The sequence below is a fragment of the Pristiophorus japonicus genome, chromosome 7 (assembly GCF_044704955.1).
Source record: "Pristiophorus japonicus isolate sPriJap1 chromosome 7, sPriJap1.hap1, whole genome shotgun sequence".
Lineage (NCBI taxonomy): Eukaryota > Metazoa > Chordata > Chondrichthyes > Pristiophoridae > Pristiophorus > Pristiophorus japonicus.
Window position 1 is genome coordinate 130,775,051 of NC_091983.1, and position 16,253 is coordinate 130,791,303.

At 43.4% G+C, this 16,253-nt stretch overlaps 1 protein-coding gene across 1 annotated transcript in view; it reads right to left on the reverse strand.

Annotated features, from left to right (window-relative positions):
- tube1 (tubulin, epsilon 1) overlaps positions 1-16,253 on the reverse strand; it is a 58,483-nt gene that overhangs the window by 23,268 nt on the left and 18,962 nt on the right. The window contains exons 2-6 of the mRNA XM_070885324.1: positions 10,758-10,831; positions 9,341-9,393; positions 9,008-9,068; positions 8,547-8,662; positions 1,043-1,164 (exon numbers count right to left, since the gene is read on the reverse strand). Coding sequence (XP_070741425.1) covers positions 1,043-1,164; positions 8,547-8,662; positions 9,008-9,068; positions 9,341-9,393; positions 10,758-10,831 — 426 coding nt within the window. The remainder of the gene's footprint in view (positions 1-1,042; positions 1,165-8,546; positions 8,663-9,007; positions 9,069-9,340; positions 9,394-10,757; positions 10,832-16,253) is intronic.

Consider the following 16,253-nt stretch of genomic DNA (forward strand, 5'->3'; position numbering starts at 1 on the left):
AGTTTTTTTAGGCGCACTTTGTGGCGCGAAAAACGGGTGTCCAGGTCGGGACTGCGCCGTTCTAGGCGCGGCTCGAAACTTGGGCCCAACGTGGGGAAGTGTGAGGTCATTCACTTTGGATCGGAGAAAGAAGAATCAGAATATTTTTTTTTAAATGGTGAGAGATTAGGAGCTGTGGAGAAGCAAAGGAATTTGGGAGTCCATGTACACAATGCACTAAAAGCTAGTGCACAGGTACAAAACACAAAAAGGCTAGAGGAATATTGGCGCTTAGCTCAAGGGGTTGAAATTCAAAATTGAGGAAGTGATGCTTCAGTTGTACAAAATCTTGGTGAGTCCCCATCTGGAGAACTGCGTTCAGTTTTTGGCACTGCACCTCAGGAAATATATATTGGACTTGGATGGATTCACCAGGCTTAAAGAGTTAAATTACAAGGAGGGGTTGCATATACATGTACTTGGCTTGTATTCCCTTGAGTTTAAATGGTCAAGGGGTGATTTAAAATGATAAATGGATTTGATAGGATAGATTCAGAGCAACTATTTCCTCTGGTGGCAAATCTAGAACAAGAGAGCACGATCTTAACATTAGAGCTTGGCCATTCAGAAGTGAAATCAAGAAGCACTTTTTCACGCAAAGGTAGTGGAAATCGGGAACCAAAAGCCTGTGGATGTTGCATTAATTAATATTTCCAAGACGGAGATAGATAGATTTTTGTTCAGAAAGGGTAGCAAGGGATATGGAGCAAAGGTGGGTAAATGAAGTTGGAGGTACAGATTAGCCATGATCTAACTGAATGGTGAAACAGGCTGGAAGGCTGAATGGCCTACTCCTGTTCCTATGCTCCCATTATATTTGTTACAGTAAATAAAAACACTCATTCAACTATATAGTCAGAGCATAATAATTTTACCTCAAGCCATTTGTTTTCTTTAATAAGTTCAGACGGTTAAAAATTAGTAATTTAGTTCAAGTCTATAATCAATGAAAAATTGGAATAGGCAGCTTGCTGAGGAAGGCTTTGTAAAAGATGTTACTCACCTCCACCCATTGAGTGAATTAAAAAAAAACACTGCAATGAATCACAATGCTCAGCTGTATTACGGAGTGTATCTAGAATTTGGTCCCGGTACTGGCAACCATATTGTTTGTACCCCACTGCCCTGTGGAAAAAAAAAATTCAGAAAGTCTACATGAACTGTTATAATTGTCCACATCAGCAAAACATCATTGTTTTCTAAGTTTGTCAAACTTCAGTTCAAAATTAATTTTGAAAGTGTTGCATGAACATCATTACTATTGAACTGTACCCAGAGAATTCAAAGGCACATCCCAAAGATAAATCAAGCAACATCCAGCAATTTTATTTAACTGTATATCCAACAGTATACATAATTTGCCAGTTGCCTTTCTGGCACGATGTTTCCATGTTCCTAGCAATTCCGGAATTAATATAATGCACACAATTACATCTATCTGTAATTATCTTTACAGCTATTGACCCTAATCCTACACAGCTCTTTCTGAAGTATTAACTAGAGAGATTAACTTCAAAGCTTTACATTCCTAACTTTTATGTCTTACTTGGGAGTCTGTTACACAAATCCATTATTCTGACAGTTTTTAATGTTGTATTGATGTCCAGTTATATGCTAGCAATCTGGATAGGTGTGAGGTAGAACATGAAATGAGAGTTGTAAACTCAATGGAAAGACACTGAAGAGTGGGGATAAACAGTGAGACCGAGGAGTTCATATACATAATTCCCTAAAAAGTGCCACGTGCAGGTAGAAAATGCCATGGAAAAGGTCAAAAACATTTTGAGTTGTATAAATAAGGGCATTCAGCACAGTACAAGATTAAGGCAGTAATGAAAGTAAGAATTAGGAGCAGAGGAGGCCATTCGGCTCCTCAAGCCTGCTCCACCATTCAGTAAAGTCATGGCTGATCTTCTACCTCAACTCCACTTTCCTGCACTATCCCCATATCCCTTGATTCCCTAAATATTCAAAAATGTGTACAAAACATTGATTACACCAGTTAGAGTACTTTGTGCCGGTTTGGACACCCCATTACAGAAAGGGCAGGAGCATAGATTGACCTGGATGATGAGAGGGATGGTAAACTATAGTTATGAGGATTTATCAATTTAAAGTTGTCACCAAGAGTACAGAGAGAAGTTAGGAGAAATGTTTTTACACAGCGGAACACGCAGGCACACAAACTCTTTGCTACCTGCTTATCACACGATGTGAACTTTCCTCGTTCACTGTGCACATTGCAGTTTCACAGGAGCAAGATTTAAAATTACGGGCGTGAAATTGGGTTCCTTTGCACCTCCTATTAGCGCCTCTGAGGTGCGATAACAGTGCACAAATGGTTTTGCAACTGGGCGCAGTAAGATCAGCGACTCCCGCCATATTTGGCGGGTGTTTGGTGGCGGAGAAACGGCGTTGCCCCCCCGATCTCCTTCACCCGGAGATCATGACATCATCGCCATGCGCATCGCCCCAGACCCCAAATTGCATTCCGCCCTCTGTGGCAGCACCTGGCGAAAACACTGACAGCTGCAAGAGGCATGCATCAGGTGGCCGGTCACTTCGGGGGAGATAGTTAAATGCGAGGTGGCCGAGGTAAGTAAAAAAAAAGTTTGACCTTCTTTCTTGCAGCTTTTTTCGCAGGCTTCTGCCTGCGATTGATCAGCCAGGCACTCTGCTTGAATGCCTGGCTGATCAGGCAGGAGAAGGTAAGCTTGTTTTGCTTTGCAGAGCCTGCAGCGATGACCCTTCTCTTTAAGGGAGGGAAGGAGCCTTTTAACGCGACAGTGTTACACGGCCCAGTGCACAGTGCTGCTCAACTCTCTGCCCCACCTGCTGCCGATTATGCTCCAGGAAGGAAGTGGAACGCTCTTCCTTCTTGGAGCGCAAACACCAAATTTTTTTAAAGTTTGAAATGATTAGCGCCTGGCACTAATTTTTCAAACTTTTAAAAGTTAACGCTGCAAACGGGGCGATACCCAATTTCACTCGCTACAACTTTTAATGGTACAGATAGGTCATTAAACATATGCACAGTATTATTGGATCAAGCATTTTCCGAATTTAACAAAGGTACACTATATATTTAAAGTGTGACAGTTTCATTTTATGGTTCCTATTTTGCGGCTTGAAATATTGTGATTTACTACTGAATTTTACTGCTCATCTTCACTTTTTTCCCCAAATATGATCATATGAAAAATATATATGCATTGTAACAGTAAATATAATTTAAAACCCACTCCCAAATCTCTACTGCATATAAACTCATCAAAAGGAAAATCCAAAGTATAGACTCCTGTCTAATCGTGCAGTGGCACAATATGCTGGAGCACCCAAGTACGATGTCAACCTCTTAAGTAACAGAAATGTACAAACAAAGAGAGGTTTGAGTGACATCAAATTGTGACAGCTTTCACCCTGTAATGTATTGATTCTAAGCAGCTTCAAATACAACTGAAAGATCTTTGCAGAGGTTTGTTACAATGCTACATAGTCGTAATTGCTGTAATTTTTGCTACTATCAAACAAGAATGGAGGATTTCCTTTTCGGTGAAAATGAATGCCAAAAAATATTTTTTTTTAGAAACAGAGACAAAATGTACAAGACAAAAGAAAAGTAAATCACAAAAGGGCAAAAGAATGTAAATAAAACAGAAATGCAGTGGCTTTGACAGCCCTATCATTCTTTTCTTGTGACTATCTGGATCAGTGACTTAAGTTATGATTAATTCAATTCGTACTATTCCTAGACCAATAACAAAAAACATCTGAGAGTCTAAATTATTTTAAGATTGCAAATCTGTAATCTTTGACTTATTTTGACATCCACGAAGAGCAAATACAATGCATAGGTTTCCTCTTGAAGTCTCTGCTGCCTCCCACATCCTCAGCACCATCTGAGTCCCATTCCCCATCATACACAACCCCCATGAAATAGCACACAAACTGTACTTTGCTCACCACCAACTGCAAAACAGTTTATAAAATGTTGAAGTCAACATTAACTACAAGAAAAATGTTTGTAACAAAAAGAGAAGTCTGTAATACTGAGCTGCTATTAGCAGTTTGTTTTCTCCAAGTCATTGAAACACCTGATCAAAAAAAACATTTTGAAAAAAAATCAAAGACAAAGGGAAAATAAATAAGCAAATAATACATTGTATGTACTATATCAAAATCATAAAATACAGCCAACCCCCCATCTTTTTGCTATCTAAACACAAATGTAAAATAAGTAGAATTAGCATTGATAAGCTCTGACAGATCAGGAAGCAAATTACAATGATGAGACAATGTGAGGAGCAATTATGAAAAGCAAATATTTGTTGGGTATAGTCAGAAAAGCATATAGATGTTATGCTGAGGCTTTATGAAGTACAGCTCACACCACATTCAGAATTACTTTGTATAATTTTGGTCATCATACCTCAAAAGGGATATACATGCATTAGAGAGGGTATAGAAAAAAGCAGAAAGAATAATTTAATGTATAAAAACAATGAGCTACGAGAAAAGTTTAGACAAGGATAAAGCCTAGAGAGAAGAATGGTGGTGGCGGTGTGGGTGGGGGAGCTCATTAAATTATACAAAACGTTACATTGTACAGATAAAACAAACTCAGAATATTATTTCATGCTAGGCCAGGCTAAGAGGACAAAAATACATACATTTAGATAAGTCAAAACTAAATTTAGAGATATTCAACAACCAAAAAAATCCTAACTCAAAGGATTTATCAGGTAAATAGTATGGGCAAAAAGATTAGGAGTATGCAAAATGTAGTTAGATGCTAGGCTGGTTGAGTTACAGAATAGAGAGGTGAGCTTTGATGAGTCCAATTGCCTTCACTTAACCTTGAAATTAGAGGTGCATCTAACAAATGTAATACAATAATCATGGGGGACTTTAATCTACATATAGACTGGGAAAACCAAATTTGCAGTAATAATGTGGAAGACAAATTTATGGAATATATACAAGATGGTTTTCTAGATCAGTATGTTGAGGAACCAACTAGGGAACAGGCTATTTGTGCAATGAAAAAGGATTAATTAACAACCTTGTAGTAAAGAGGCCATTAGGGAAGAGTGATCATAATATGAGAGAATTTTATATTCAGTTTGAAAGTGATTTAGTTAAATCTGAAACTAGGGTCTTAAATCTAAACAAAGGAAACTACGTAGATATGAGGGGAGATTTGGCTCAGGTAGATTGGGAAACAACATTGAAAGGTATGATGGTAGACAAGCAATTGCTAGTATTTAAAGAATGAAGACATAATTTACACAAACATACATTCCTTTAAGGCACAAAAATCCCACAGGGAAAGTGATCCAACCATGGCTAACAAGAGGAGTTAAAGATAGTATTAGATCAAAGGAAGAGGCTTATAATGTTGCCAAAAAATAGCAGTAAGCCTGAGGATTGGAATGATTTTAGAATTCAGCAAAGGGGCACCAAGAAATTGATAAAGAAAGGGAAAATAGAATAGGAGAGACATAAAAACAGGCTGTAAAAGCTTCTATACGTATGTAAAAAGGAAAAGATTTTTCCGAAAAATTGAATGGCCGCTGCTTTGGGGTCAACAGGCCGCCCCAATCAAAATTCAGGTCAGGGATTTTTCAACCTGGACACCGTCCCGCCCAAGTAAAATGAAATAAATACTTACCTATCCATTTTCAGCTCGATCTGGTGATCCCCCATCATGCGGTGCCACCGGCAAGTTTTTCTGCCAGTGCACCCTCTGAAGACTGTGTGTGGCCCGGCAGCCCTTAAAGGGGAGGGCCCACTGCCATGGCCACAATGGGAGAATTTTTGCCGGCAGACTTGCCGATCGGTCGGCAAAATACTGTCCCCGGGTTTGGCTGGGCCGCCAACAGGCAGCCTGGCAACCCCTCTTGGGTGCCAGGCCACTGGCCCAGCCGAAACCCTCCCTGGTGGCCCAGTGGCCAAAGTTAAATAATGATCGAATCTCTCCCTTTAACGGGGGGGAGAGAGGGCATGGTGATGCACATGTGCTGTGACATCACCACATTGATTGGCAGCGGCAGATGGCCCAAACAACCCATTTTCAGCCAGTCAGCCTGGCTTTGAGTCTAAGGCCCACCCATTATGATCCATTTCCCGTAGGACTTTGAAAAAAATTCAAAGTCCTGAAAATGGATCTATTCACCGCACCGAGTTCCAGCGGTGAATACCAGTTAGAAAATCAATGGTGCGCCAGCTTTCTGGTGCAGCTGAATTTCGGCCCCTTTGTGTCTGTCTTCTCGTAAGAAGACACGAAAAACCTCCCAAAAATAGTAGAGTACCAAAGGTCTAGCGAGAATGAGGAACTGAAAGAAATTAGTATTAGTAAAAAAAATAGTAATGGAGAAATTAATGGGACTGAAAGCCGATAAATCCCCTGGACCTGATGGCCTACATCCCAAGGGTTTGAAAGAGGTGGCTATAGAGATAGTGGATGCATTGGTTGTCATCTTCCAAACTTCCATAGACTCTAGAACGGTTTGCACAGATTGGAAGGTAGCTAACGTAATCCCGTTATTTAAGGGAGAGAGAAAACAGGGAACCAGTTAGCCGAACTATCAGTACTAGGGAAAATGCTAGAATCTATTATTAAGGACGTGGTAACAGAGCACTTAGAGAATAACACGACTGGGCAGTCAACACGGATTTACGAAAGAGAAATCATGTTTGACAAATCTGTTAAGAGATTTTGAGGTTGTAACCAGCAGAATAGATAAGGGATATGGTGTATTTGGATTTTCAGAAGACATTCGATAAGGTGCCACACTATGGGCCCAAGTTTCCACATGATTTGCGCCTGATTTTTAGGAGCAACTGGTGGAGAACGGACTATCTTAGAAATCGCAATTCTCCACATTTTTTTTTCTGCAGTTCTAGTCAGGTAGAACAGTTCTACTTTGGAACAGAATTTTTTTCTTCAAAAGGGGGTGTGTCAGGCCACTGACGCCTGATTTCAAAGTTTCCACAGTGAAAACGTACTCCAAACTAACTTAGAATGGAGCAAATGAAGATTTTTGTAGAACTGAAAAAACCTGTTCTACATATTAAAAAATCAGGCGCAGGTTACAAATTAGGCGTCCAGAACGAGGTGGGGGGGGGGGGAGGGGGGGAAGGGAAGTCATTAAATTCTACAATAAATCCTTATTTATACTTCTACAAATATTAGGCTCCGCCCCCCTGGGCGCCAAACAGACAAGGAGCTGCAAAACGCTCCAGAATTGGGCGTTTTTTTTCCGGGGCCGTTTTAGGCACGAGAAACGGGCGCCCAGCTCGGAGGGGCGCCCGTTTTTTATCGTGTGGAAACTTGGGCCCAAGATGTTATTAAACAAAATTAAGGCTCCTGGGATTGGGGGTAATATACTAGTATGGATTGAGGATTGGTTAACGGACAGGAAACAGAGAGTAGGAATAAACGGCTCATTTTCGGGTTGGTAGTCTGTAACTAGTAGGGTGCCACAAAGATCAATGCTTGGGTCCCAGCGATTCACAACCTTTATCAATGATTTAGATGAGGGGATCAAATGTAATATATACAAGTTTGCTGATGATACAAAGCTAGGTGGGAATGTAAATTGTGAGGAGGATGCAAAGAGACTTCAAGGGGATATAGACAGGCTAAGTGAGTGGACAAAAAATATGGCAAATGGAATATAATGTGGAGAAATGTGAAGTTATCCACTTTGGTAGGAAAAATTGAAAAGCAGGGTATTTTTTAAATGGTGAGAGATTGGTAAATGTTGGTGTTCAGAGGGACCTGGATGTCCTTGTACACAAATCACTTAAATTAACATGCAGGTACAGCAAGCAATTAAGAAAGCAAATGGTATGTTGGCCTTTATTACAAGAGGATTTGAGAATAAGAGTAAAGATGTCTTACTGCAATTATATAGGGTCCTGGTGAGACCGCACCTGTGGAGTAATTGTGTACAGTTTTGGTCTCCTTACCCAAGGAAGGATATACTTGCCATAGAGAGAGTGCAACGAAGGTTCACCAGACTGATTCCTGGGATGGGGGGGGATTGTCGTATGAGGAGAGACTGTGTAGACTAGGCCTATATTCTCTAGAGTTTAGAAGAATGAGAGGTATCTCATTGAAACATACAAAATTTGTACAGGGCTCGACAAGGTAGAAGCAGAGATGTTTCCTCTGGCTGAGGAGTCTAGAACCAGGGCTCACAGTCTCAGAATAAGGGGTCGGCCATTTAGGACTGAGATGAAGAGAAATTTCTTCACTCAGAGGGTGGTGAATCTTTGGAATTTTCTACCCCAGAGGCTCAGTCTTTGAGTATATTCAAGACAAGAGATCGATAGATTTTTGTAGATTAAGGGAATCAAGGGATATGGGGATAGTGCAGGAAAGTGGAGTTGAGGTAGAAGATCAGCTATGATATCACTGAATGGCAGAGCAGGCTCGAGGGACCTTACTCCTGCTCCTAATTCTTATGTTCTTTTCTTACATTATGTACGTATTTTCTTACCAATTGTTACCAGAACCAGATACATCTGTAATAAGTTGTTTACTGTCAAAAACCTCTCTCAGTGGACCCTGAAGTACTTCATTAACAACACCTTCTTCCATATCAATGAGTACTGCCTAGAAACAAAAAGAATACTTACAGGAAATTCAATTTCTACATAGCAATTCAATCAGATCCAATTAATGATCTGAATAGGTAAACAAAATTAAATTTAGATGACATTAAACCATGACAAATGGATGAGGTAAATTGCCAAACAAAACTAATATCAATACTAAACAGAATCATCAGCAGAATGTTCACAACATTTTGTTCATTCCATCCTTCTCATGATTGTGGAAGTATTCCTGCATAAAATTAATCCTACATCAAGAAATGCTTGCAGTCTAATAGGCAATTATTACTTCACTAAGTTACATTACTGTTTTATTTGTACCCCATTATGTATGCAAAGAATTTACCCGAGCTTTGAGAGATCTAATTATTCCTTTGGGAAGGTTTATACCATCTCCATCAGTAGATCTGTAAAATAATGGATCCATAAAGAAATAGGTAATTGTTTTTGGGATAATAAATCGCTAAAAACATTATATCACAATAGCAAAACTGCAGATCTATTCCTTTTCACTGCCTGAAAAACGGTTTAATTTCCAGCATTTGTGATTATCTATTTACTACACCATTGGTCGATACCATTTGAAGTTCATTGTCAATCAATCACCAAGGCAACAAAATGTTGTGGACTTTGCAATATTTTTAATTATAAGAGCTCTATACAAAATTATATTGCTTACCTTGTATCCACATTTCTAAAGAAGTTACTAAGTGCTTCATCATAGATCCCTTTCTAAATTAAAAACAGAATTAATCAATTTTCTCCATAAATGTTATTATTAAAATTAAGTAGCCCATATGCAATTAAACTATTAAAAAAATAGACCCTTTCACAATGATACTGGCAGCAAAGTCAAACTCATCTATTATAAAATCTAACCAACTCCTTCTTCCAAGTAGTGGAAACAGTAAACAAACCTCGATCAATAAATTAATATTTGCAATAAGATAGAGGTAGCAACATGAGGAAGAAGATGCTGCTTATTTTGATGAAAACTCTTAAAGGGGGAGTGAAGCAAGTCACTATTTTATTTTACTATTTAGAAATATAACAAATCATACACTGTTGGGACTCAAAGCCATGGCACACTTGGCTACTGTATGCTGCTGCAGAAGTGTGCATCTTTTCCAGTCTTAAATTCAAATCACTGCAAATTTTCAGTACTAAACATTAAAATATTGACTTTTACAATTTTGAAACCACGTATCCTATACTTGCCACTTGAAAAAGAAAAACCATATGAAATTAAAAGTCTTGGGGCCGAAATTTCCCCTCCAAGAAAGACCCGTTAGCATCTCCGACTCTGACTTTTGTCCTACCATGGTAACTTAGCCAAATCAAACATGTGCGATCATTCCCAAACTTCTCCATCCTCTACCTGTGCATTCCATCTATTCCTCTTTTTCCAATGTGATTGATGTCATAAAAGGTAGATGTATAGAAAAACTTTCAAAACTTTATAGCTGTAAATATTTTATGCAGTCAGCATTTATATTTCAATACAATTTTGATCAAAAATCAATGCAACAGTATGCACCAGACAGAATCATCCATTCCCTCATACAAACATTACATTAAGTCTACAAAAATAGGTGTACACAACATCCTGCAGTTCATTGAACTGAATAAGGAACAAGTCTGAAGGATATATCTAAATTCTTAAGGATAGATTCAATCTGTTGTTTTTAAATATATATAATATAAATTATATATATTTGCACTATTAGTTTCTACTGGTTTTTCTGTTTTTGCGTGATTATCTTACTTAAAATAAATCTGACTATTAGTTTTAGCCAGCATTGTATACACAGTTCTGCTGAATGGATGTGAACACTTTTAAAACAAATCACCAGTTCATGAAAAGCAGTTGGGAGGTAGAGAACCAATAACAAAGCCTTACAACTAAGCCTCATCAGTACATTGAATATATACAATATTATCTACTAATATTTTCTCCCTCCTCTCCTGAAATCATCATCTCATGATGGGGTATAGTCCCATGGGATCCAGGTGTCCTCTAATCACTCACCAACATGATGTGTAAACATATTTCCATTTTCCCACTTAGTAAATCACAAGTATTCCTGCTTATGTACCTTATTCACATTTGCATGTTCCCGTAAAACCAAGTCCCAAAATCTGCAGCCAACCTGATTGCCACATTGGCCAACTAAAAAGAAGAGTGAAAACATAAGATTCCTGTTTGGAAAAACGTAAAACCAATACTTAATTTTTGATTCCCATGACAATCTTTGCTTATGGGAGTTATTCAGCAGGGGAGCGAAGAGAGGGAGAGAGAAATGATCAATTGGTTCCTTGGACTCATCATTTTAATATAGCAAGTTACATACATTACTTTTAAGTGAATTTTACATCTATATTACATTGGTTGCAGCATAAAGTTGACCATAGTTGTAATACAATATGACTCAGATTCTCCAACTCCAAGACCCTTTCAAGTACTGTGAATATGTGCGAGTAAGTTCGTTTAATGCACAAGTGCTGCACATACTCAGAAGTTTGATGCTAAAACTCAGAGCTCCTCTGGGCATGTACATTTGCACGTGACTAAACATGATCGAAACTAGAAAAAGTCTTGCACAACCCTGCCCAGTTAAACTCACATTATATCATTGGTCACATTTCTGTGTAGTCCACCAAACAGTAGCAAACAAAAATAGCAATATACTTCATACTATACTGATTATTTTGTAGATCATACTGTAAGGTTCAAAAATCCACGGCCGCATTTTATTGAAACCCCCCAAGGACAAGAAAACTAACATGGGATCGTTCTATTCATTTTAAATGAACATTTTTTGGCCACCAAACCCTCAGACCAGGCAGGCTGGGAAACGTGTGGGCAGATACAGACATTGTGGAGTCTGGCTCACAAGCAAGACAGAGGCACTAGCCAATGGGGGAAAAGTGCATTCTGGCAGGCCAATCAGGGGTCGAGTCGGGCCTGAAGAGGGGAAATCCTCAACCAATAGGGACTACCCAGCCCAGTTTGAAAATATGACTCACCCCTAATGAATATGGACCATCATCTACCTAATTAATATGGACAGTGGACAATCACTGCAGTAATGGCCCATCAAAGGGGAGGCCCAAACCAATTGATTCCCAGGACTGTAACAAAGGACCAGCAGACTTTTAGGCACCAATGTGCACTGAAACAATACCCCTGTCCTCACACCTATCTGTACCGGTGACATCTTCTGATTAAATATTCAAAGCTATCTCCCCGCCCAAACTTACACAATGGACCACCAACTGAGTTTGAGCGCGAACTAAATTGGTTATAGGACCTATAGAACCACCAGGGGTGTAGAAGCAGCAGGGTGTGGAAGCAGCTGGAGAGGTTGGAGGTTTTGCAAGGTGGGGGAGGTTTTGGAGAGGAGGGAGGTTTTGGAAGTTGGAGAGCTTGGAGCTTGGAGCTTGGAGCTTTCTCTCGCTCTATCAGAGGAAGAAGCAGCAGTTCCGCAGACGAATCCACCGAGACTGAAAACCAGCAGGCAGTGGCAGTGACTTCTCACAGCTGAGCTGAGCAAGGAAACCAACCAGAGGTTGGAGATTGGAGTCAGCTTTTGGGAGTTGAGTCAGCTTTTCACAGGGCCCTCGCTCTGGGGAAGGTGTACTTAACTCCAGCAGCTTTTTGCTTAGGAGCCAATTGAAAGGCAAAGAGAAGAAACCGACGCAACATCGAGGAGGAAAACCGAACCGACCAACAACGTAAAACCCACCCCGAGGGACCCCGAGCTGAAATAAGTGCCCCTAGAACCCTGGAGTTGATAGGATTGTGAGTGTAACCCAAACCCCCTCACAGACTCAATTTAGGATAGGAATTGCTAAGAAGGGTGGAAGTGGGACGTGTGGTTGTTTGTGAGTGGAATGTTTTAACCTCTTATTTTCCCCTTCCCTGTTGCGAGATTTTTCGTGTTGTTGAGTGAGATTGTGCCATTACTGATATTTATGACCTCTTCCTATGCCCTCTATCTTGGTGTTTATTATTCTAAATAAACAACATTATCATTTTGTACTCTTACCCACTGTGTCTGGTACCTCGTTACTCACCCATCCTCATAAATCGCACGTACAGAACCCCAGTGGAGTGTGGATTCAAACCCACACCCTAAAGCTCCCCTTACAATGGCGACCACGAAGGGACGTGCATTGAGTGAGGATGAAGAGACAGTCAGTCTTGGCGGAGAGGAGTATAAAATGGAGGGTAGAATTGCTAGGTATGTAACAGCAAGGATAAACTGCTCAAGGAAGTGGGTGCAGGCGCTGCTGAGGGCTGAACGGCCTGAGGACGCAGCATCCAGGTGGACCCAGAGTAAAGATGATAAAAGATCAGTGGAAAAGGCAGTGTGGCTCATGTGCTTTCAGAAGCAGATACAGGTCTTGGACAGGCAGGTAGATGTCCTGCAGACAGAGTTAGCTGAGCAGAGAGAGGAGCTAGTAAAGACCAGCAAAGAAAGGGAAAAGCTGGATCAGGATTTAAAGTGGGAGAGGCAGGAACGAGAGAGGCATGGAGAAAGCTATCGCAACCACAGGGAGTACCTTCAGTCCCAGGTAACTGAGGAAAAGGTTACGTCAGGGGACTGCAGGTGGAACTTGCCCAGGCTCAGAACCAGGGAAGGTTGGGGGAGGGCAAGAGTCTCCAGCTACAGGCTGCGCTTCAGGCGTGTCACAGAAGGGCAGAGGCGGATCATCGTTCCTTTCAGGAACAAATTGATCGGCTCACCCTGGCTCTGGCTGAAACCAAAACAGCCCTTGTTCTAGCCGGAGCAAAAGCTCTGGAAGTGCCCGAGACTCGAATCCCCACCCGGCCCGGCACCAAAGCTCTGGCCCTAGCTGAGGCAAAAGCCCTTGGCGGAAGGGGGAGCATAGTGAAACAGGCTGTCGGGACGAGGATAGAGAGGAAGAATCCTACAGGCCCTCTCCCACAGCCCCATTGGGGATCCCGGAGGAGAGGCAGGGTGAGATGCTGGAATCTAAACCTCCGGGACAGCCCCAATGTGCCCCATCAGGCAGAGTAGATTCGGACCACCCGCAGTGGGTCAGGCTGAGTATCCCCTACAGAACCAATACGTGCTTCCTCACCGTGCAACCCAGCTGTGGCAGATGGTGGCCCATGTGAACAAACTTACCCGAAAAGGAGACCCCTCTGTCCACTTTATGGAAGTAGAGCAGGTAGGAGACACAAATGATTGCGATGAGGCCGAACGGAGCAAACTGCTCCTGTTCTCACTGGACCCAGCCCTGTGTCAGGTTCACTCTGCTGAGAGCAAGGGGGGTCAGCGAACAGTGGCCGCTCTCCAGGAGGATATCCTGGAGGCCATGGGGTTGAACACGTCTATCCGTTCGACCGGGTACAGGCCACTGTCCAGAGACCCAGGGAGACCCCCCAGGCGTTCGCTGATCGACTGTGGCCAGTATATAAGGAAGCCAGTGGGGGGAATTTGGACCGAACCCAGCTGGTGCACACCGACGTGGTCGCTGGCTGCGTGCACTGGTGGCAAACAGCCTACCGGAGTTGCGCGCCCAGGCCAACCTGTGGTTCGATTTCAGAGACCCCCAAGCCACAGAGGAGACGGTGCTGAGGCAGCTGACCCTCTCTTTTCGCAATGGCAGAATCGGGGGGGGAGAAACCTGTTATGTATTGATGTGTGTATCGTCCTGGTATAATAAGCACAATGGTACACCACAGAGGGCGCTGTGGTGGGAGACCTGAAAGTACCTGCAAGAGGCAGTATAAAAGGCTGACCACCACACCTGAGAGTCACTCTGGAGCTGTTCAATAAAGGACAAAGGTCACAGCAGTTAGATTAACACCAGACCGTGTGGAGTCAGTGATTGTGTGCTACATACACCACATTGGCGACAAGGAAGCGGACGAACTCCACGCAACCATGGCTACTTTGGGCTCGCTAAAAGATTTTACCGTGGGCAATGATTGGGTGGCCTTTACGGAAAGGCTCGAGTACTACTTCACAGCAAACAACCTGATGGAGGACACGGACGCAATGAGAGATAAGCGTAAGGTGATATTGCTTTCTAGTTGTGGAGATGAGGTTTACTGTCTCGTCAGGGATTTGCTGGCACCCGAGAGCGCCAGGGGCAAGTCATATGAGGAGCTGATCACACTCATTCGTGACCAGTTGAAACCGCATGAGAGCATCCTCACGGCCAGATACAAATTTTACCATCACTGCAGACCTGAGGGCCAGGATGTCACCAAATACGCTGCGGACCTCAGGAGACTCGCGGCACCGTGTGATTTTGGCGCACACCTTGACGAGGCTTTGCGGGACGTTTTCGTTATAGGGATTGGCCACGAGGGCCTCCTTCACAAGCTGCTAGCCACGGAACCCACAGTCACCCTGACAAAGGCCATCACCATCAGCCGGGCATATATGACCTCGACTTGCAGCACCAAGCAAATAATCCACACAGTCTCAAACCCGGCAGGCACTGTCCACAGGATAGCGGCCACCACGTACAAAACTGCAGAATGTGGCTCTGCCCGGGGCAGAGAGCACGGACCTCGGGGTCCTGGAACTCAGAGTCCGCTGAGGGGGGTCAATCGAGTAGCACCATGCTGGCGCTGCGGAGGAAGCCATGGGGCTCACCGGTGCAGGTTTGCGGAGTACACGTGCAATACCTGCCACATGAAAGGCTACCTTCAGCGTATGTGTAAAAGAAATCGGACTCACCATGTGGCTGAGGAGATGGGGGATGATCCACTGTTCAGCGAGGAGCAGGTAGAAGATGATGAGGTGCTTGGACTGTATACGTGCACCGACGATTCGCCCCCAGTGATAATGGAAGTAAAAATCAACGGAGTCCCTGTGAGTATGGAAGTGGACACGGGCTCGGGTCCGTCGTTGATGAGTCGGAGAACTTTTGATAAACTGTGGATTAACCCAGCTGCACGACCCAAGCTGATCCCGGTCAGGGCGAAGCTGTGTACCTACACCAGGGAACTAATACCTGTTCTTCGCAGAGCGGAGGTGCAGGTATTCCATGGCGATGAGACGCACGGTTTACCTTTGTGGGTCGTTGCAGGCGATGGGCTGACGCTCCTCGGCCGGAGGTAGATGGGGACGGTCCGTAGGAGCTGGGAAGACTTCACCACTCCACTGGCTGCTGCTCCCCGGGATGCTGCCGTGCCCCGGGTTCCCAGAGAGCAGCGCCGACTGAGCTGGAACTGCAGCATCAATCCACCCTCAGGCAAGCAGAGCAAGCCCCAGCCCCGGACCTCAAGCCACAGAGATCCTGCAGCCTTAGCCCCCACAGGCAAGCAGCCCTGCAGAGGCAGGCCTCGTATGGGGGGGCGGGGGGTGAGCCGACGAGGCGCTGCGGGCTGTGTACGAGGGATCCAGGATGGCCGGCGAATCGGAGGGGCCCACGCAGAGGGAGAGTTGGGCGGCGGCAGCAGCTGGAGGGCGGGGGCCACGGCGGCTGCAGGGGAGGCCGCTACAGAGGCCGCGGGGGAGACGGCAAGTGCGGCGGCTGGAGAGGCCACGACGGCCGCAGGGGAGGCGGCTACGGTGGCCGCTGGAGAAGCGACGATGATGGCCGCA